Source organism: Dasypus novemcinctus, chromosome 1 (genome assembly GCF_030445035.2).
Source record: "Dasypus novemcinctus isolate mDasNov1 chromosome 1, mDasNov1.1.hap2, whole genome shotgun sequence".
Taxonomy (NCBI): Eukaryota; Metazoa; Chordata; class Mammalia; order Cingulata; family Dasypodidae; genus Dasypus; species Dasypus novemcinctus.
Window position 1 is genome coordinate 157,650,311 of NC_080673.1, and position 23,384 is coordinate 157,673,694.

Sequence of the window (23,384 nt, forward strand, 5' to 3'; positions counted from 1 at the left end):
TTACCTATTCCTTAATTCTTTAGAAGCTCTTCTGAAAAAGGTTGACTAGAGTGATGGAGCATAATTTCTTCAGGATGGTCTTCTGTAACTCATTGGGACTATTGAGGTGGACCAGTATTGCTATAAAACTACCCGCCCCCAACTTTAGCAATATGATATTTTAATGAGAGAAATATACAATTACAGTTTAAGCTATAAATATGATGTCCACTTATGATCAGGATGTCTTGAAATGAATACCTGCAGGAATTTATAATGAGGTCAATCTTATTATATTAATGAGAATTTATTCTTAAAAACCCATTTGTAGAAAAATGAATTATATCCTATTAAGGGGAATTCTGGAAAAACGGTAGAGAATAACTTTATATCTCTTTAAATCCCCACATAAAAACAGGTAGAGTGAATACATAGCAAATTCAAAAACCCATGGACCACATTTCCAAAAAACAAATGCCATGTTATCACCACAAAGCTCAAAACACAAGCATGTGAGGACAATCCACCAAGAGCCATAAGACCTGCATGCTGCAGAGTCTGTGCAGGAGGAAGGAGAGGGAACCCACAGCTTGTGTGATGGAACACAGGACAGGATAACTCCTGAAATATCCATACCATATTATCTAGAAATCAGGGCAGACCAATTTGAGAACAGCAGTTGAAATGGTATAGGTTGCCTGCTCCAACAGTGGGTGAGCACAAGGAACCCATGATAAGCATCTCGCCCCTGTGAACTCCTCAAATTGTCTAACCAACACACCAGGGCTCACTTCCAGGGCAAGCTACTACACTGAGAAGAAACTTCTGAGAGTAGAATCAAAATTCTTCAGGAAGTAGAATAACAAAACAGGATAGGGATAAAAGAGAGGAAGAAAAAGTAGTTCCAGATAATAGTGGAGAGAACAGAGCGAGGAAATCTCAGAAAGAAAGGCACTGTCTTAGGTTGTCCATCTGCCATGATATATACCACACAATGAGCTGGCTTATATAGTGGGAATTTATTGTCTCGTGGTTTCAGAGGCTAGAAGGCCAGCTTCCTTCCAGGGTGGGTAGTTTCTAGTGCTGGCTTGCCACAATCTTTGGCTTTTCCGTCACTTGGTGATGTCCTCTCCATTCTCTTCCAGGTTCCTGCTAAGTTCCTGCTTCTTCCTGTGTCCTCCTTTGACACTGACTTCCAGTTCCTTCTCTTTATAAGGCCTCTAGTAATATGGACTAAAGTTCATCCTGTTTCAGTTGACCACAACTTAACTAAAAATAACATCTTCAATGGGTCCTATTTACAGTCGATTCACACCCACAGGAATGTAACTAAGATTATGAACATATCTAAATTGGAGAACCTAATTTAGTCTACAATAGTCACCATATTTTTGAACTCTACAGGAGATAGGGAATGAAAAACACAGGAGAGGAATGTTATGAGGTTAGAAACCACTCTGAACCACTCTTCCTTCTAAAAGTTCAGGGAGACCGATGTTAAATAAAACAGATCAACAGAAAAGCATTGAGGTTAAATTACATAGATATTTATCATAAAGAAAAATGGAATAAGGAGCAAAAAACATGGAACATGTTTTTAAAAGCATGCCTATAGCAACACATCAAAACTGGAAAGTTCTAGTTCAAAATGATCTAAAAGATGTCAAGAAAATAATATGATATAAAAGAACAATTATGTGAAACTTAAGAGAAACTCAGAAAAGGAAGACAAACTCAAGAAATAATTAGAAATAAAAATAAAAATTATTCCAGAAATGAAGGCTTAACTAAAGGAATTCAGGAGTAAATAAACACAACATATCAAGAGAAACAGAAAATGAGGAGGAAAATTTAAAATATGGAAAAGAAATGAAAGAGATAAAAAATTTGATAGAAAAGATGCATATTGGATATAGCAAAGAAGAGGCAACATATGGATAAAAGTCCTTGAGGAAGAAAACTAAAGAAAAGGAATAGAAATTTTACTAAATCCTACTAAAATCCATAATTCAAGAAAGCTTTCTGAGTAAAAAATGATTTGAAAATTACATCTTGAAAGAATACACCATAATCCAAGAGTATTAACTGCTAGTGACCAAACATATTCTAGTAAAAGAAGTAGACTTTAGATAAAAAGGAAATCCTTTGGGCATATAGGCAAAAATTAGCAAGTGACTTTAAAAAGGAGAGAAAATAAGATTATTATCAAACTCTTTGACAGCAACACTTCATGCCAGAAAATAATGGAAAAACATAGGCAGATACTTAAGCAAAGATCAAGTGAGCCAAGGATTTATATCTATAAAAACTAATCTTCATCTATAAAGGCACAAGCTATTAATATGAAAGAACCCAGAGATTATGATGAAACTTTCTGAGAATTCTACCAGAGAGCAAGCTTCAGATAACCGAAATGAATAGAGAGATATAGACGTATAAGCATACTTATTTTAGAACTAAGAATAAATGAGCATTTTAAGGGAGAGAGGATGAAATGACTATAAACTCAGACAATATAAATATAGTATGTTGCATAGTATAAAAATGAGAGGAAATGGAGAGAAGCATATGTAAAACCCTTTTTAAATTCTCCTCAATAAATTGTTGGTAGAATCAGCTTTGCTTAACTGACACTGCTGTGCATGTGATTTGGGATAAAGTAAGTGAATCATTATGGGATATCCTAATTTTATCAAACCTGGTGTCCTTGAAAACCTAGAATTCTTGCTATGGAAGAAAGGAGATACAGATATAATACAGAATCTAAAGTAAAAACAAATTATCTAGTCCTGAATGTGAAGTGGAAGTATTAGTTTAAAATTAAATATCTATTATCTATAAATAAAAATATGTATAAATATATGTTTTCATGTATATAAATTCATATTTCTGTTTGTTTATATATATAAGTATGCATTTATATTTGCATGTATACACATGCATATACATATATATATTTATTTGCTAGCTCTCTCCATTGTAAAGGCTTAAAAAAAATTTACTGATCCAGTTGCAATGAACATCCCTGATATACTCAGACTGTGGTCATGAAATACAATTTCCCATTAAAAGAAATTAGAGACTTTTTGGAGAAATGACTGATTCTAGGTCTTGGGCTAGAAATGCATGAAATGAATCTTGACTAACTTACCATATCATAAAGAGGAAGCTGTCAAAGATTATTATGGTCATGTCAAAAGGATTCAGGGACCAATTTGAAAAGACTTCCACTGGCTGATTTGAATTCAAAAAGGAAAGTAATAGTGATTGAGTAAATCCTATTGTGTTAGTCAGCCAAAGGGATGCTGAAGCAAAGTACCAGAAATCTGCTGGCTTTCATAAAGGGTATTTATTTGGGGTAGAAGCTTACAGTCACAAGGCCATAAAAATATAAGTTACTTCCCTCACAAATGTCTTTTGCCATGTGTTGGAGCAAGATGGCTGCCAGTCTCTGTGAGGGTTCAAGTTTTCTCTTAAGTCTCCATGGTCCCAATTTCTTCCATTATCAGCTGTAGGCTGGGATAAGTCTTGTGCCTCTTCCAGGGCTCATTTCTCTCTGGGCTCAGCTGCTCTGCTCTCTCCACAAGGCCAGCTGTAGACTATCAGACTAATGGTATTTCTCTCTTCCCAGGACCTCTTGTGCATCTGCTTTACTGTGTTTACTTCCCTGGGCTCCAGCTCAAAACTTCAACTTCTGTTCTTTGTAGTGCAGTTTCTCTGTGAGTCTCTGCCCACCAAGGGATAGGACTCAACATCCTACTGACACAGCCCAATCAAAGCCTTAATCATGATTTATTCAAGTAAAAGTGAAACCCCTGAATGCAAATAATCTAATATGTCCAGAGGAACAGATCAGTTTACAAACATAATCCAATATCTACTTTTAGAATTCATAAATAATGCCAAACTGCTACACCTATTAAATCCTATTAAATACATTTAAATCCTTAAGTTTATAATGATATTTAAAGATAAATAACTAATTGAACACCTTTGGAAAATGATAGGAAACCAACTTATTTCACCTGAAAACTTGTAATAAAAGGAAAAAAAACCAAACATTTATCTTGTCTTTCCTCCACGAACACTACCGCTGGGTAAGTGAATAATAGACTAGAGGAATTATCTCTTCATAAAAGTATTCCCAAATAATAAGTGAAAAATAAATGATTGAATTAGACTATTAGCATTTTAAACACAATTAATGGGCTAAGAAATTGAGTATCTCTAGCTGCTGACCTGACGAAAAAGGGGCACCAGGCATCATGTGTCTTCTGATGAAAGAACACCACAGCCACCTATTGTTTTGCCAAAGGGATGAAGACTGATCAGTCCTCTGGATTCAGCTGCCAATTTTCAGGACTGTGCAATCAGCAACACCCAAACTCTCACACTCTATAGGGCAAATCCCCGGGTTCTAAAATAGTTATTATAAGGAAAAATAAGGGGTGGAGGAAGAGGTCATAGATTATAAGAGACTTAAAGGACAAAAAAAGTTTTTAAAAATGGGCAAGTCTAAAATAGAGACTCTAGGTAAAATAACCATAAAGAACAAGAAGTGAAAACCCTGAAACTCAGTGATTACTCTGGGGAGAAAGGAGAAGGTTGAAATGGGACAGGGTACGTGGAGGGGCTTCTATAATGTCTGGCAAAGTTCTAACTCTTAAAATAACTCATCAAGCAATTAAAGATAGCAATGGTCAAAAGCAATTTAGGGTTTGAGGCACAAGATGTATCTCTGAATCTCATGTATGCCATGGAATGTTGAAAATGACATTTTCTCATGTAAATGACTATCATTTAATACATAATTTGTCATGGTTTCAGAGTATTCCATTATGGCAAGGATGTAACATCATTTACCCTCTTTTGGTTAAATTTAACTATCTCGATGTTGAACTTTGAAAGGTTTAATGTCAATGAAACATTATCAACAGATATTTATTAAACTTCATTCAGGACACTGTGCTAAGCACTGCAGCAAACGTGTTGAAAACAGTCCTGTGGCATTTAAAGTCTCACATTTTTGATGAGCTTGCCCTCTAGTGGCTATCTTAAATCAGGCTAGTAAGCCTAATGTTTAAGAAAAAAATGCTTATTGACACAATAAATCATAGAATTTGGGGTTGTCAAACATCTTGAGAGTTTATCTTGCTTGGTGCTATATGAAGAATGTCTTGTGAATGAATAAAACACAACATTCAATCAACCTTACCACATTCAATAAAGACTGCAAGAATAATATATGATCATGACAATCTTTTCACCTCCCTTAGCTCTGAAACACAGAGGTTAAATCTTATCCCAGATCAAAAGCAATACATTCACCACATATTAAAAAAGAGAATAATTATCCATGTGCTATGTTATATTAATCATCTAAGTAAAATATATTAGTTAAAAAGTTAAACTTAACAGAGTGGTAAAGGAAGAGAGAGAAAGAGAAGGCAAACACAAAGAAAAATAAGACAGTATTAAAAATTTATGTGAATATAAAACTGTATGCTGAAAGGTGGATGTAGCTCAAGCAATTGGGCTCCTGTCTACCATATAGGAGCTCCAGGGTTCGATACCCAGGGCCTCCTGGTGAAAGACAAGCTGGCTCGTGTGGCAAGCTGGCCTGCACAGAGTGCTGACCTGCGTGGAATACTGCCCCACACAGGAGTGCTGCCCTGTGCAGGAGTGCTGGCCCACACAAAGAGCTGGCACAGCAAGATGACGCAACAAAAAGAGACACAGAGGAGAGACAATAAGAGATGCGACAGATCGGGGAGCTCAGGTGGTTCAAGAGAATGGTTGCTTTTCTCCCACTCTGGAAGGTCCCAGGATCAGTTTTCAGAGTCGCCTAATGAGAATACAAGCAGACACAGAAGAATACATAGGGAATGGATACAGAGAGCAGACAATGGAGGGAGGGGGGAGAAATAAATAAATCTTTTTTAAAAAGTATATGCATGTTAAAGAAATTAGGAAAAATATAGTTAGAGTGTATTTACTGATTTATGAGATGCCCATGATCAATAATTAAGCAACAAAAGCAAGCTGATGTGCAATAGGTATGGTACAATTCAAACAAACTAACAAAAATTACTATCAATGTGCATAAATGCTTATATGTATAAATATGAGCAATTGAATGGCATTGAATGACTCAATCCTGTCTCTTGGCTTTGAGAGAAGATGAGAAAGGGGAGGGGAGAGGTGATGAACTTTTTCTTTATGCCTCTTTGCATTGTTTTAATTGTGACGAGGACATCTATTCTTCCATTGTTTGAAAACACAATATTTAGATGTTGCTCTTCTTTCACAAATCAAAGAAGATGATAAACTGAACCAACCCTCTGTCTCCCTCTCTTATTTCCACCCTGTACTCATTTTCAAGATTATGCCAAGTTTACAGTGTTACATCTTATTCAGGGAAACCTAGAGTTATATTATACTTTGTGCATAAAACTTTTAATCTGGCAGTTTCAGGCTCCTTATAAACCTAGTATCTGAGAGGCCTTCAGATTCTTTAAATTGAGAAATATTCCTGGAGCTGTTTTAATATTTTAACCCAGTCCTTCTGGCTAATCTATTTGCACACTAATTCTCAGTCAAATAATTAAATTTAATTCCAATAATTGCTCTTACTAAGGCATGAAGTCTTGGGCTTGCCTGCACTAGTTCTACCAAATCGCGTGATTACCAGTCTCACTTCAGGGCATGTTGCACGGCTACTGTGGGAAACAGAGAGGTAACAAGGAGCCTCTCTGCCACATTTTCCTGCCCAAACCCCATTTCTCTTGTAAGGTTTGCTGAGCCATTCTTGTTTTCCTTGTCCCCAAGGACTCCTAGCATTTTGTCCAAAGCTGCTATCCTAGCCACTTCATGTTATAGAACGGCTACCCGCACAAGTCTTCCTTCCTGCCAAGATGGTGGAGTTCCTGAAAGGCAGAACTTCATCATTTTTGCATTTCTATTGGGTGTGTGTGCCTAGGATAGCACCAGACACATTTCCCTTCCTCCTTTCCTTCATTCTGGAGTTGTGCTTGCTACAGATTTTGAGATACAGAGAGTTTCATTTCTCAAAAATTTCAGAATTGTGTGGGGAAGATAAGTACATAAAGAATATGGTGGTGGAGTATGGGTATGGCAAGAACGTGCCTAAGATGCTAAGCAGTCTGAAGAGCTGCACTTAAGTGTACTGGAAGTAAGAACAGGAAGCCTTCCTGGAAGAGGTATTTGTGCTGAATCCTGCAGGCCAAAGAAGCATTAGCTTGTTGAAGAGAGTGGGAAAGGATCATTCCAGGTAGTGGGTGCTGTATGTGTCTGGCAGCAAGAAACTTGATTGTATTTGATGGGGTATGCAAAGAAAAGAAGGGCTAACAGAGGAACAGACTGGATACATGAAAGTGTGAAATTCTTAAAATATCTTGTACCACAGGAATAGCATTCAGTGCAGCAGAGATGCTGCTGCTGGGACAGTTCTAGGCCATGAGGTTGGAAAGTTAGACTGTGACCTGTGAAATAGCCTTGGACGCCGAACCAAAGAGTTTGGATTTTATCTTACTGGCAAAGGGAACCAACAGAAACAGACTCCTTTTTCCAACAATAAAATTTACAGACAGAAGTCATCTAATTACCTGTTTAACCAAATTCATTGATTTAAAAAAATAACTGTGGAGTTAGTGGAGATATTCTAGTTTAGAACTAACAAATCAAATGAAGAGGTGAATTGAAGAGAATTAAAGGAATCATAAAAGAGAGTTGCTTTCAGGCAAGTCAAGCCAAGGATAAAAATGAGAAAAGACTTTCCAAAAACATGTGCTAGGCACTGTGCTAGCAACTATATATAGAGAGCAGAATCTTGGTTTGCCATCGTACTTCATTACCAAATTATTTCCCTTTTGGTTTCCAAGAGAAATGTTGTATACTACTTGTATTTTAATCTTAGCTACTTTAAAGAAGGAGAGTAAGATTTCAATTTTGTAAAGTTAAGAAAATATTTTATATGTAAAATTTAGAATACGTATATATCCATATGTGTGTTTTCTTGCTAGGTCAATGTGAACCAATCACGCTGGAACTCTGCATGAATTTGCCCTACAACCACACAAATTATCCAAATTACCTTGGCCACAGGACTCAGAAAGAAGCATCCATCAGCTGGGAGTCCTCTCTTTTCCCTGCACTTGTTCAAACCAACTGTTACAGATACCTCATGTTCTTTGCCTGCACCATTTTGGTACCAAAATGTGATGTGAATACAAGCCAACGTATCCCCCCTTGCAGGTAAAACGGTGGAGTCTCCCCCACGCATCCTCATTTTATCTTAGGGAGAACCAAGGATATGAGGACTCAGTTGAGTTTAGACAAAGAAAATTCTGCAAAAGAACTCTGTAGTTAACAATGCTGTTATTTAAAAGGTAAAGAAGGCGAAGTATTAAATGAATATCTGAGTAAGAACTCATTACTCAAGTACGAAACGAGAGAGATGAAGTGCTTTTGATAATATATCATGTGTTTTAACTAAATACTATCAAAAGTGTTTCTTTCTGGTGGATGAAGAAGCATTTTCAAAAATGTGAGTTAGCAGAAGAAGAGTGCATCTGCCTCTTTCTCTGGCACATAATGTGCCTAAAGTGTCACAATCTAATAGCACTCAAAATTATAGACATTGCACAGACTCCTGTAATACCGACTTGAAAGGGAATGAACAACGCTGACATTTTTTTCTTGTTTGAGTGAAATAAGTGACAGCATTTTAGGAGTGCAGCTTGGACTTTGGCTATGAATAATATACTGTTAAAGAGCACTGCTCTTAAGTCTGGCTATTTGAGTTCAAGTCATGCTTTTCTCTAACTGCTGTGTATCTTTGGGCAAATTCCTTCATCTCTCTCTGCCTCAGTTACTTTACCTGTAAAATAAGGATAATAATGATTGTTGGGTTGTTGTGAGATTAAATGAATGTGTGTATATGTAAAATACTTGCAATTAATTGTAAGCCTTGAAATAAACAATAACTCTGATGGTGGTATAGGAACTCAACTGGCTGGTGGCAGTTTTGCCCTTCTATGACATGTGTTAGGGGTTGTAGTCAGAGAATTTGGCATATACAAGACAAATATCACAGAGTTAGGTTAATGCTTTATTCAGTGCTGTTTCCCATCAAGTGGTTCCTCCTATAGATGTACTTGTCTAAATATGAATGATAACTACAGAAACCATATGTTGGGATCAGAAGTAATTTCGAGTTTTAAGAAAAAGCAATAATGACAATGTAGTGAATAGATAGGAAAACAATAAATTATTCAATGAACACCAAACTCATGACAAGGTAAGAGACATCTACAAAGTCAGGGCAGGAAACATAAAAATTCAAAAGGACTTGGGGGAGTAAAAAAATTTAAAAGTAGAGAGAGTGAATTTAATGCTGGATTTGCAAAAATAATTTTGGAAATTTCTGTTAAATACCCTTTAAAGTATTGGTATCTACCAGTTTCATGTTAAAAAGTTATTTCTAAGTCTTATTCCACTTTTGCTAAGCAGCATCAATGGTAATGAATAATTACTTTTAATAGTACTTACCAAATTCTTATATTTGACTTTCCTTTCATATATATATATAAAATTTTTCCTAATGCAGTATTCTCTGGAATAAATTTACATTCATGTATAATTTTTAATTTCAGGACTTAAAATGCCTAAGATGAATCTGATCCAGAAAAGTTATTCAATCAATATTTTGATGAACTTCTTTTTGATACTTTATTTCTGTTTCTTAGGGTTATACACACAAGCAGCTTTCAACATGAATTTTATATTTTGATATTTAATAAGAAAATGTTTTAATATTATAACAAGAATAATATGCTAATAAAGTATATACAGTGATATATAGTTGCTTTTACCATTTGATTGATCTCAAAATTTGTTTTTTTAGTTTACACATGTGAAAAACCTAATTAATGAGCCCTTATAATGTGCTAAATACTTTGGGTTGTTATGTTGTCTCATCCTCCCAATATTCTTTTGAAGGAGGCTTATACCAGCAGGGCTGCCACCTGTCACTGAACACAGCACAGAATAGGTTGAGAACATTGGCCCCTGAAGTTGTAGTGCTGGGTATGTTATTATTTCCATTATATAGAAAAATCAGAAAATGGTAGAATCAGGCACTACATAGTCTTCCAAATAAATAAGGCATTATATGATTAATTTAAAATACCAGCAGCAATTGAGCTATATACAGTTTTTATAAATCTACAACAAAACTATTCAGTCCAATGGACTGACTAAAGGATTAAAATATCCAATTTTTTGTAAACCTAATTTGGGAATGTCATGATTTCATTTTCCCACCCCAAATTTCTTGGTGAAACCACTATCAAGTTATGTGCTGTCTTGATGACAGACTTAAACCTAGACAGAAATTTCCCTGACACTTTCCATTTTATTCCTAACATTTCCCTACCATTTTTTGGTCAGACTGGAACTGATCTTTCAGGAAAGATTGTTCCATTGTAGAAAAAGAAAAAAGAAAGAAAGAAATTGGTTGGGATTCATTTATGGTTTAACATTTGAAACTTTTGAAGAATATAAATACATTAGGAAGGAAACAAGAAATTTGCCTGGGAACTTTGGACATTTCTCCTTCTTTAAAAATAACCAATTGTGTGTTTAATTTGTGACTTTTTGGTAATATACTGAAGCAAAACCTTGTTATTTTTCATAGGAAATAGTGAAATCTTTATAGAGACATGCTGATATCTCATTTAAAAAAATATTTTGGGTACAAATGAAATAAATTTCATTTGTGAAAGTCCCTAGCACAATGCTTAGTGTATCTTTGCTTTAAATAGACCAAACTTCATTTTAACCAATCAGAGCTTGACATAGATGGGCTTTGGATAAGCTTTTCAATATAACTGGTCTAAGCTGAAGAAGGAGAGGCAATGCTTTAGGTAAGCCATGGTGGCATATGATGACGGCGAAGTGTTGTTGGGGACTTCCCTGCTTGGAATAGAAGGGGTGGAGACTCTGTCTGCTCGAAAGAATGAAGTGATCATGAGAAAGGCAAAGTGGGGAAGGGAATCTATCCTAGAAACACATCCATTTCTATCAATGCAATGAAGTTTCTTATGGGAAATGTATTTTACTGGAACATAAGCCTTTGTAGAGATATTACATGTTTGGTTTCTTAGATGTCTGTTCTGTATGTGTGCATCTGTATATATTTATGTACATAGACCACCCCACACACAGAAGTGAATCCTACACATATCACTAACACACCTCTCGTTTTCTTAGAAAATGTTTCTGCTTCTTACATTTTGTCTTTCCGACTCTTTTAGATCACTGTGTGAGCAGTCCAAGGAACACTGTGAGTCTGTTCTTGGGATTGTGGGCCTACAGTGGCCTGAAGACACAGACTGCAATCAATTTCCAGAGGAAAGTTCAGACAATCAAACCTGTCTAATGCCTGATGAAGATGTGGAAGGTTAATTTTCAAATTTCTTTCATTGGAGTATCAGACATGCATGAACAAGCCAAATACCATTAAAAATTATTTTTTTTGATTAGAGAAGTTGTAGGTTTACAGGAAAATTATGCAGGAAATACAGAACTCCAATTTAACCACCCCCACAATTTTCCCTATTATTAACACTTTGCATTAGTGTGGTACCTTTGTTACAACTGATGAAACAATATCATTATAATTATACTAGTAACTGTAGTCCACAGTTCACTTTAAGGTTCACTGTATTGAACAGTCCTATGGTTTCTTTTCAACTTTTATTCTTGTAACAGACATACAACCTAAAATTTCTCATTTTAACCACATTTAAACGTATACTTCAGTGGTGTTAATTATATTCACAATGTTGTGCTACCATCACTGCCATTCATTAGCAAAACTTTCCGTCACCCCTACAGTAACTCTGAACCAATTAAGCATTAACTCCCCACCCATTCCTTACCATCATCCCAGACCCAGGTAATCTGTTTCTAGTTTCTGGCCTTATGAGTTTTCTTATTCTTCAAATAACTGAGATCATACAATATTTTGTATTTTAGTGGCTGGCTTATTTCATTCAATATGCCATCAAGGTTCATCCACGTTGTTGCATGTATCAGAACTTCATTGCTTCTTATGGCTGAAGCTGAAAAAAATATTCCATTGTATGTATTTACCACATCTTGTTTATCCATTCTTTGTTTGATGGATACTTGGCTTGTTTCCATCTTCTGACAATTGTGAATAATGCCGCTATGAATATTGGTGTTCAAAGACCTGTTTGAGTCCCAGCTTTCAATTCTTTTGGGTATATATCTAGAAGTAGGATTGCCAGATAATATGGTAGTTCTATACTTAACTTTCTGAATTGTTTTCTTCAAAGGCTATACCAGTTTTCATTCCCACTACCAATGAATGAATGTTCTTATTTCTCTACATCCTCTCCATCACTTGCTATTGTCCATTTTTTAATGGTAGCTGTTCCAGTAGGTGTGAAATGCTACTTCATTATGGTTTTGATTTACATTCCTCTTATGGCTAATGATATTGAACTTCTTTGCATGCACTTATTGGCCATTTGTATATCTGCTTTGGAGAAATGTCTATTCAAGTCTTTTGCCCATTTAAAAAAATTGAATTGTCTTTTTTGTTGTTGAGTTGTAGGATTTCTATTGGGTGAAGTGGCCTTATATATGTCTGTTAGGGCTATTGGTTCAAAGTATTGTTCTTGTCTTCTATTTCCTTATTGATCTTCTGTCTAGATGTTCTAGCTATTATTGAAAGTGGTATATTGAAGTCTCTAAATATTAATGTAGAACCATCTATTTCTCCCTTCAGATAATTATTTCATGTATTTTTGGGCTCTGACATTAGACGTATGTATATTTATGATTGTTGCATATTCTTGCTGAATTGACCACTCTATTAATATCTAGTGACTTTCTAGTTTCCTTGCTATAGTTTTTTTACTTAAAGTCTAGTTCATCTGATATTAGTATAGCAACTACAGCTCTCTTTTGGTTACTGTTTGAATGGTATATACTTTTATATCTTTTTCCTTTCAACTTATTCATGTCTTTGAATTTAAGGTTTATCTCTTGTAAAGAGCAAATAGTTGAGTCATATTTTGTTTTTGTTTTTTTAAATCTATTCTGTCAATCTCTTCAGAGTAACTACTAATAAGGCAGGACTTTCTTCTGCCATTTTTCTGTTTGGTCTTTGTAAGTCCAAAAAGGGGCATTTTTTCCTTCAATTCTTCCATTAATGCCTACTTTCATATTTATTTTCTTTTTTGTATTGTATCATTTTGAGGCCCTTCTCATTTCTTTCTGTGTATATTTTCTTTGTGGTTGCCATGGGCCTTAAATTTAACGTCCTAAATCTGTAATAATCATGTTTGATTTGATACCAACTTAACTTCAATAGCATATACAAACACTCTTCCTATACTCCTCTGCTCCCCTCCCATATTTTTGTTTTATTACAAATTATGTTTTTATGCACCATATGTCCAAAACCATAGATTTATCATTACTTTCTAAACATTTACTTAGAACCCATGAGAAGTAAATAGTGGAGTTACTTACCAAAAAATACTGGCATCTGTAATCACCCATCTAATTACCTTTACCATATAATTATCTTCATTTCTTTATGCCTCTTCGATCCATTGTCTTTCCTTTCAGTCTGATGAACTCCCTTTAGTATTGCTTGGAAAGCAGGTCTGGTGGTGACAAAGCCCCTCAGCTTTTCCTTGTCTGGAAATGTTTTAATCTTTCCCTCATTTTTGAAAGATAGTCTCACTGGATATAACATTCTTGGTTGACAATTGTTTTCTTTCAACTCTTAAAATGTTTCAGCTCACTGCCTTCTTGCTTCCATGGTTTCTGATAAAAATTGCTGTTCATCTTATAGGAGCTGCCTTAATATAAATGTTGCTTTCCTTGCAGCTTTCAGATCTACCTTTTGAAGACTTTTTTTTTTAATTTAGTTGCCAATTAGGTTGCAGCAGTGATTAAATCTATGAAATTAATTACATTGAGGAATTTTGTGACAAATTTGTTAGATTTTTAAAATCATTTTAAAAACAAACTTCAGAGATGAGTTTAATATTCCAGCTATTTTCATTTTAACCTCATAATTCACAAAGTCCATTATACTTGAATGCTGCTTTTATTCTAGGGGTCCCAAAGGTAATGGATGAACAACAAGTCTTCGTTCCTCCAAGTACAAAGCATTTGGGTATCTTGGCAACATAGGATCGTGAGGTAGTGAAATAGAACTAGGGGTTGCCCACCAGGTAGGCAGACTAGGATGAGGGAATTATTTTGACACATTGAAATCAGCTGGATATTTAGAAACCTTGGCTCCACAGGGCATTTCAGGCTCTGGCAACTGCTATACTGTCCGTTTGGAAAGAGAATTAATTACAAGAAAGCACGAAGACACTAAACAACTGATCTGGAATAATGAAGAAGATGAAGATGCTGATTAGCAAACAGAAGATAACCAAGTTAACTTTGGTTGCTTTGGCTTTATAGAGGACTGCCTTATTGTCAGTAATAGTTCCTTGACCACATCCCACATATAAACAGATGAATTAGCTGATGTTTCCGGGTTTTCTGTTCATTGAGCATAATATGGCATATTTTTTTAATAGAGTGCTCGCCTAGTCATTTCAAATGCCTCTCTGGACGGTGTGTTCTGGCTTCCAGAAGATGTGATGGCCAGGCTGACTGTGATGATGACAGTGATGAAGAAAACTGTGGTATGTACATGAGGCAGCACTTTTCTTGAATGTTCAGTAGTAATTGGCAAGGAAAAGAGACCGTGTAAGAAAAAAGTAAACTGTTCCCTGTTAGTAACAATAGTGACTGGGATTGAATGCTAATGTATTTACTTCTTAAATAGCAGAATATAAGGCATGAATCTGATGTTCTTCCTGTTCATGCTGTTGGTTTTCCCCTAAATCACACTTCTATTTAAAACTTTGATGATGTATCTGCTCTTAGTAAAAGGGAAGTGCTTCACAAACATAAGGACTCTTTTTACTATCAGGCTTTCTAAAGCAGTTGTCATTCTGTTTTAAAATCAAAATAAGATATTCAGTGCCTTGCCATATGATTCCTGAGTTGTTAAATAGACATTTAGATACACAGAGACAGAGTTCAGGCTCCAACATTCAAATTTAATTTGGGATTCATTTTCATGCCCTCTCTGATTTCATCTCTGTTGGCAAAGGATAAAACTCTTCCTGTCATTTCTGCCTTTAAGCTCCAAAGTCACCAATGGAAAGGCCAGAAATGCTGAAGGTAATTTAAGTGGAGCTAACTCCCATTTTATTTCCCTGCAAGCCTTTGTACTTATAACCTCAAAATGTTTCAGGGAATAGAAAACAGACAATGCTCTTTTTGAAGCAATATTCTGAAATAAAGCAAAATAATTGAAGGGCTATCCAAAATATAGTTTGGTTGTTGTTATTTAGCTTGTTCTCCTTTAAAAAAATGATGCCTTTTGTTATTGAAAGCACAGAAGGCAATTCATCTTTTGAAATCAGTTCGTTCTTTTGGGTTTTGAGGTATGAAATACTGCCTTGTGTCCCCAAATGAATTTTTTGTAGTAGATGTTGTCTTTCTGGTCTAGACAAAATGTCACAAGCAATTGACTGCAATCATATCAGCTATTATAAATATGGGCAAGTGCATCTGCTGGAAAATTACAGCTGTCAGAATGATGGTACAATGAGTAAGGTTAATATTGTTATGTAGGAACACACATTGCGTTGAGGCCTTAGAAGCTACGGTTGTTTGCTTGCTTGTGCTTTTTGTGTAAAGAAATGAATCAGAATTTGTTGAATATTCCTTATATAAGTAATTTATTGATAATCTATTGGGTTTGTTCACTAAACCTTGATGAATGGCTTATGGTATTCTGAGATACGATTTAAAAAAGATCAGATGCTACTCTATTGGAATGGGTAGACCTAAATTTGCAGTAGGGGACTAAACATTTTAGAAATATTAGAGCTTAATTTTTTAAAAATTAGCTTTAACCAAGAATAAATATTCTGAGATCTAGAATATATTCTGCAGAAAAGAAATTTGGAGCACTTTAGGGCTTAAATGACCCCAAACATCAGGATACTAGTAAAGTAATGAGTTCTCATCAGCACATTAATCACAGAATTAAAGGCATACCAGTAATGACAGAATGAATTATTTAATCCCTACCAAATACTCAAAATATTGATGGCACTATTAAGAGGTCTCATTAAGGGGAGTTAAAAGGGGTAACAAATTAATATATTAGGAGTTAAATGAATTGGTCCAACAGTAATAATTTATAAGAGGACGCTCCTGAAGTTTTCCAAAACCACAGATAATAAAACATTGGCATACATTTCACGTTGGAACACTTTTGTCCATTTTAATAGGACATGTCTGATGCTCTGAGAGCCAAGCCTCTTGAAAATAAAGAAGTCACAGCGAGGAAAGCCCAGCGGAAGGCTCTCAGGAAATCATCCATTTCCTCCATTTTGTCTACTTGCTCAGTTGTCTCTGCTTCTTTGTCCATGCATAGATAGGCTTATCATCTGGTAATGCAAATACTTGTTCTAGAAAAGCGGGGCTTCAACCCAAGACACATCTTTCTGATATATTCTGTCCATTGCAGTGTGGAAGGCACCTAAATGCTTGGGTTTTATTGAATAATATGACAACCATGCAACTCACCTAGAACTTCTAATGACATTATTAGATTCCTCCCTCCCTCAACACAATGATTATTTAATTCACTTACAAAACAATTGATATGTTAGATATCAGCTTTATTTATTGTTTCTTTGGCAATTTTATAACAGGAAAAACATGTAGCTTGAGCACACGTTTTATGAATAAATACATTTTTAAAACTCATTAGAATTAAGTATAAGTAGGTGTTCTTCAGTGTCTCCTGCTCTCAGGGTAAATTTTTGTTGTTGAAATTGCTTGTGTAGACAGGTTTTCATCAATTTTATCAATTGTTTGGAAGATTTCTGAAAATGTGAGCTTATCACTCTAGAATTTCCTCATGGGAGGGAAGCCTAATGAATAGGGGAGGGATATATAGAGCCAGAAGTGTATCATGTATACACTTTATTGGTTAAAGGTGGATGGTTTGTCATTAATTGAACATATACTATATAGATGGAGCTGTCTGTAAAACTAGCAACTTGATGAATTGAGTTTATTTTCAGATATAACATTGTCAAAGCATTACTATCTAAGCAGTGGAGAACAAGGTAGAAATTTGGGCAAAGAAAAGCACAAGAGTGACAAAAGAAAGGAGAATTAGGGGTAATAACAATGGGATTATATTTTTGAGCTTTGCTGTCATAGTATAAATGTGAGCCTCTAAGGCTGAGGTTAGTTTTGCTAGCCTTCCATCCACAGTTTGGGTGAGCTACCACGGGAGCAAGCTGGTACCTGGGCAGTGATGAATGCAGCAAGTCTTTTCAATTTGGTGGTTAAGTGAGAATTTAGCTAAAACAATTTCTTTATACCTACTACAGAAATAAAGCCCTTTATTACATGAGCAATTCATCACTCTTCTTTGTAAAACGGTATATGGAGAAAGATTGACAAACAATGCAAATTGGCTGAGTGCCATTAAGTACCTTTCTACTTATTTTCAAATGTATAAAAAATCTCTCTGCCATGTATCTTTGCTCTTTTCACTGGATCAAATACAATAAAACTTTTAAATATAACCTGATTCTTTTCTCAGAGTCAAAGCCCCCTCAGAATGTTTATAAAACCTCTGTCTGATATTTGTGAGTTTCATAACTTGATTTCAGGTTTTCTGACAGGCTTTTTTCTATCCCTTCAGAAACCTTCAGTGGTGTTTGCATAGCTTACCAGAGAACAGGATTTAACTTGCTTCTTAGCACTCCAAATAGGCCACTCTCCATGCCTTTATGTCTCCTTAGATTTGGACAAGACTGATTCTTGCTCTGTGGCTTGGCAGAAGCCAGACATAGAGTCATTGTGTCCCTATCATATCGTATACTCACAAATGTGCTCACAGGGTGAATCTTCAGGATTTATCCCTGATGACACTGTATGGCTTAATTTTTCCATGTTAAGGGAGAGGCGTTCTCCTTCCTTTAGATGTTTTGCTACTTGCTTACCTGCTTTGCTACTTCTTTGGTTTCTTTGGCAAGCAGTTTGGAATAGTAGAATAGGAAAGACTTAGACTTGGATTTAAATCCTTATGCAGCACTTGAAGGCTGTGTGTTTTTTGGCCGTTACTTAACTTCTCTGGGCCTCAGTTTTCTCATCTGAAAAACATACAGAGAAAACCGACTTTATCCCCCACCATTTGGAATATTCATAACATGTCCTACTCAGTCCACTGAGGGCTGCAACCAAGAACCCACAGTGGTGAAAATTCTAGGAGGCTATTCCCGTCCCAGGCTCACTCCAGGAGTCTCCCCTGAGAGAAGGAGTCCTGCCTGGCCTGATCTTGTTTCTGACAGCTGTTTTTGGCAGAGACATCCTGGCCAGAAGGCCATGGACTAAGTCCCTAGCTCACATAGGGTGAGTTCTGGAAGTAGTGACTTTTTGGCTAGATGTCCACAATTCTAGTTTTCAGCGATTTAGGGGCCCCTCGCCTTCCATTTAAAGCTCTGTTCATTCCCCCATCCTGCCTCTCTCACCAGGTACTAGGCCATCACATATCGATATGGATGACACCAGGATGGCACTCCTAAAAGGGGAGGTGACACAGGAATGGGGAGGGCAGCTGAGACTTTCTAGCTGAAGAGGGGAGCTCCACAACCTGTGCAGTGATTGCTGGCCCTGATAGTCAGGTCTGGATCCAGTGGGGCGGTAGGTCCTCTGTTCCAGCTGCTGCCCCAGGCCTAGAGCAGAGCCCTCTGCGGCCGGTCTTTGAGAGAAGGGGCTCCAGCGCCCTGGGCCACAGGCCGTGGAGGGGCTCTCCCGCCCCTAGACCAGCGCTCCACTGCGCCAGCTCCTGTGGTCTCCTTCAGTCACCTCCCAGCCACTTCCTCAGGCAGATGTTGGTCTCAGGATGACTGAGACCTGCTCAGGGACCCCGAATCACCCGGCCCTCTTCTTCACTGGGACCGGCTCCTCCCTGAAGGGTGAGATAATTTTTATTTCAAGCAGCTCAGATCAGAGGATGAGTGGATTCTCTTCCCCTATCTTTACATACCTAAGAGATCCTTACAGAGTAAGAAGCATCTGTTTTGAGGTGATTTTCTGTCTCTACCCATGACAACATTTTTCTTAGTAGAGAAAAAAAACATGCTCTAATTAGAATCTCTGCTTCACAGAGATAAAGCAAAAGAACCTAGAAGAAATGCTTGGCACGGTAAGGGTGACTAACTACCCTAGTTTGCCCAGGACTTAGGGGTTTCCTGGGATGTGGGATATTTACTGTTCAAATGGGGCAAGTCCTAGGCAAATCAGGAGAAACTGTTCACTTGAGCGGTCAACTGTGGCCTGGATGAGCAGGAGTTGTTATTACTATTGTGATGGGTAGCTGTTCCTTTGTCATCAACAATTATTTGGCTCCATAACCTACAGCTGCATTAAGCATCCCTTTCCATCCACATCTATTTTTAACTTTTAAGAGAGTCATACCCTTTTCCTTTTAGAACATACATTTAACACATAATTATACCAAAAATATGTCATTTAAAGAGAGAATGGTTTCTTCACAAAATAATATTGTCTTACATTAGAATAATACCTTAAATTCTTTTATCCTAATTTTTTTATGCTTACTCTAAGTCCACAATAGAAGGATTAGGCCGTGCAAACTTTTACTAGAAATGAAATGTATAGAAGAGTCAATTAATGCTTATAGGGTATTCATTTAATCTTTGTAGTCACCCTATGTAGCAGACATTAATTTTAGCATTTTGGAAATATGGAAATAGAGGTTCAGAGAAGTTAAATCATGTACCCAAAGCCACACAGCAGGATTTGGGGGTAGGATGCCAATGCAGGTGTCTGACTCTTACGTTGTGTTCTCCTCTTCCATCCATATTCTCATTTTACAGAGGATTGCAGCTAAAGGCTTGCACCTGGATTCCAGCTGGATCCTTCACCATAGAGCTGTGATTGGGGCAGTTTAACTTCTCTAAACCCAGTTTCCTTACTTATAAAATGGTGATCATAATACTGACATAGTGGGGATATAGTTTAGAGGTTGTATGCCCTAGAAGATGTACTTTTTGTGGTCTTTTATCAGCTCCTTCCAGATGTCCAAACTCTTCTCTGTACTCTTAAGAAGGGTGCCTTGTGAATAATTCAAAAACACAATCACCGGACATTGTAAATCCTCACAGGGCCCACTGGATGGAATGGGGGAGAGTGTGGGCCATGGTGTGAACCGTTGACCATGGGGTGCGGGGGTGCCCAGAGATATACTTGCCAAATGCAATGGCTGTGTCATGATGATGGGAGGGAGTGTTGCTGAGGGGGGGGGGAGAGGTGGGGTGGGGGAGGTAGGGTTCAATGGGACCTCATATATATATTTTTTTAATGTAATATTATTACAAAGTAAATAAAATAAAATAAAACAAAAAAACAAAACAAAAAAAAACATAATGGGTTACACTTCTATGTAGCATTGCCAGATGAAATAGAGGACACCTAACTTAAACTTAAATCTCATAAAAACAATGTATATTAGCATATATGTCATATACTATTTGAGACATACTTATGCTAGAATATAATTCATTGTTTACTGAATTTAAAAATTTACTGAGGTTTATTTTTTTATTGGCTAAAACTGGGAACATTATTCTTAGGGATATTTTAAAGGTTTTATTAATTGAAGAACTTCTCCTTGTAGCGTATGCTAAGGAAAGAAGAGTTGAAAACAAGCTACCAGCCGAAAGACAGTAATTGCAGTAAAACTGACACTAGATAACATATATATATATACTCTTGTATAAACTGTTTAAAATAAGAAATAAACATAAAATGTTTATAACGAAAAAAAAAAAACAAAACTCATGCTGTTTTCTTTCATCCTCTACTAGCACCTGGTGTGATTTAGGGAGAGAGGCATCCCTTAAACTGGGAGGGCACCTTGCATTGTTAAAACCTCTTTCTTCATTTCCTTTGCTTTCTGTGTCATTTGGAAGGAGCAGGTCCCAGGAAGGCAGACTTTAGGCACACTCAAATCTCCAGGGACCTGAGGAATGACCTTGCCTGAACGTTGCAGATGTCTGCTTTCCCTACTAGTGGTAAACTCCAAATAATGTCACTATGAGTCCTGGCACAGACATCAGGTTTTCCAGGTCGAGGACTTCCAGATATATAGCTAGTGAAAAACTCTCACTATTTCACACAGTTTTTGAAAATTCTAAGTATAATTTTAGCTCATAGTAAACATAACTCTCCTATTGACTTATCTGGGTAGTATTTCATTGAGAATTACAAAAGCAAAAAAAAAAAAAAGTAGAATTTTTCTTATGATGGATTACAAGGAACCTGAATCAATTATCTATGAAATTTCTCTGAATTATTAGTACTAGGTCAAATGAGAAATAACATTTCCATTAAAAACTCCTTATTTGGCAATTATTTTGCATTTGACTTACTTTAAACTAAATTATCCTTAAACAGACACTGTTTCTTACATGAAATGAAATTCAATTTAAAATATACATAAAGTACTGAAACTACTTTTAAGATAAAGTTCTTATAGATCACTAGGGCCTGAAAGTGCTGGCCACTATTCTAGGCAGGGGGAGAAGGGTACTCATAAGATGACCCCTATGTAGTTTCTGCTCTTACACAACTCACAGTCAAGTGAGGGCCATGAATCTGACTGGAGGGACTAGAATATATCAGACTCTTGGCATGTTTCAATAAACCTACAAAATGCATTGCATTATAAATAAATGCCATTTAGTTATTACGAGTGCTCACTATTTCATAGGCAGATTACAATTCAAGCTATGGACTGATAGCCCTGATATTCTGCAATTTATGTTCATTTTTCACATTAATTGAAAAAGTTTCTAACCTTAGCTATGTCAGTACTATAAAGTGATGGCTTTGTTGCCTGGCTCTTAAACTAGTTTTGTAGTAGCTGATATAAAAGGATCCTCTTTGGTAAAACACATTGAAGGCCTCTCCATTTTTGGACTGAAATTACAGATTAAGATAATAGGTTTTGGCATATTTTTTAAAAGAACAATTCATAATTTTATGGATTAGTCTTATATGTTGGCAAATTCTTTTATTCTTTAGTCTTATGTGTTGGCAAATTGATTCAGAAAGCAACTAAGCTAAAGATGCACATTAATGTATAGTTGCTTTTTCTTTTGGTCATTTCCCATGTGTCATTTGACCTGCTATATTTCATAATTACGTTATTCGTGGCATACAGGAGTCAAAACTCTTTAAGAAAAAAGAAATGCTTAATGCTGAGGTATTTCTACATTGATCCAATTCTTCAATAATTTTGGCTCTGTAACTGTTGTAAGTCACTTTTTCTTTTGTCTCCAGGTTGTAAAGAGAGAGATCTTTGGGAATGTCCATCTAATAAACAATGTTTGAAGTACACGGTGATCTGTGATGGATTCCCGGACTGCCCTGAAAACATGGATGAAAAAAACTGCTGTAAATGTTTACATGAATTTGTCAACACATTTTTATTTTAAACACAAATTACTTCTCACTTTGAATAAAAGCTAGACCTTTAGAAACATGAATCAAAAGCTTTTAGTATGTTCGTACCTTATAAAAAGTCAAGTGTAGGGTGGATTCTTGAGGCTGCATGCCAGAGTTTAGTACTTCTTCTGTAATTCTTTTAATTCTGCTTAGTCCAGCCATGGCCAAAAGATGGCTGTCAAGAGTGCCTGGGACAGCATGCCTCCCCAGTCACCTCCACTAGGAAAGAAAGAGCTTCTCCCTCAACTCTAGACATCAGAAATGAATTCACATCGATTCAGCAGCGTCACAGCTAGCAGTCAGAGATCTTTGCATGGATTAGGGAAGACACCTTCTACAAACGGCTGAATTGCAAAAAGAAGCATCCCTTCCTGGAGGACCAATTAGAAATAGATGCTATTTCCTTCAGGCTGCTGGAGTCCCAGGCTAGGGCATAGACTTTGGGGAAGAGCCGTCTTGCAAAGCACAAACTGACAAAACCATATGCCAAGACCCTGATCACATGTTCACTCATGTACTAATAATTACAGTCAGAAAAAACTAAGTATAGTCAGGAAAATGCCATGCCTCACTTAAACTAATCAGAATCTCCCCTGGAACTGGGGAAGGCATAGGGACCTGAACAAAATCAGGTTCTAGTTCCCTGGAGGTAGTAATTCTGTTTAAATGCTTGCTATTTGTGTAGGTCCACAGCTACTAAGTGAGAT

The 23,384-nt window shown here is 36.4% G+C and overlaps 1 protein-coding gene across 2 annotated transcripts in view; it reads left to right on the forward strand.

Annotated features, from left to right (window-relative positions):
* The window catches only part of CORIN (corin, serine peptidase), a 291,946-nt gene that overhangs the window by 222,353 nt on the left and 46,209 nt on the right, over positions 1-23,384 (forward strand). For both annotated transcript variants that reach the window (XM_004469755.5, XM_004469756.5), the window contains 4 exons: positions 8,022-8,253; positions 11,316-11,461; positions 14,640-14,747; positions 22,513-22,626. In XM_004469755.5, the coding sequence (XP_004469812.2) occupies positions 8,022-8,253; positions 11,316-11,461; positions 14,640-14,747; positions 22,513-22,626 (600 nt within the window). The remainder of the gene's footprint in view (positions 1-8,021; positions 8,254-11,315; positions 11,462-14,639; positions 14,748-22,512; positions 22,627-23,384) is intronic.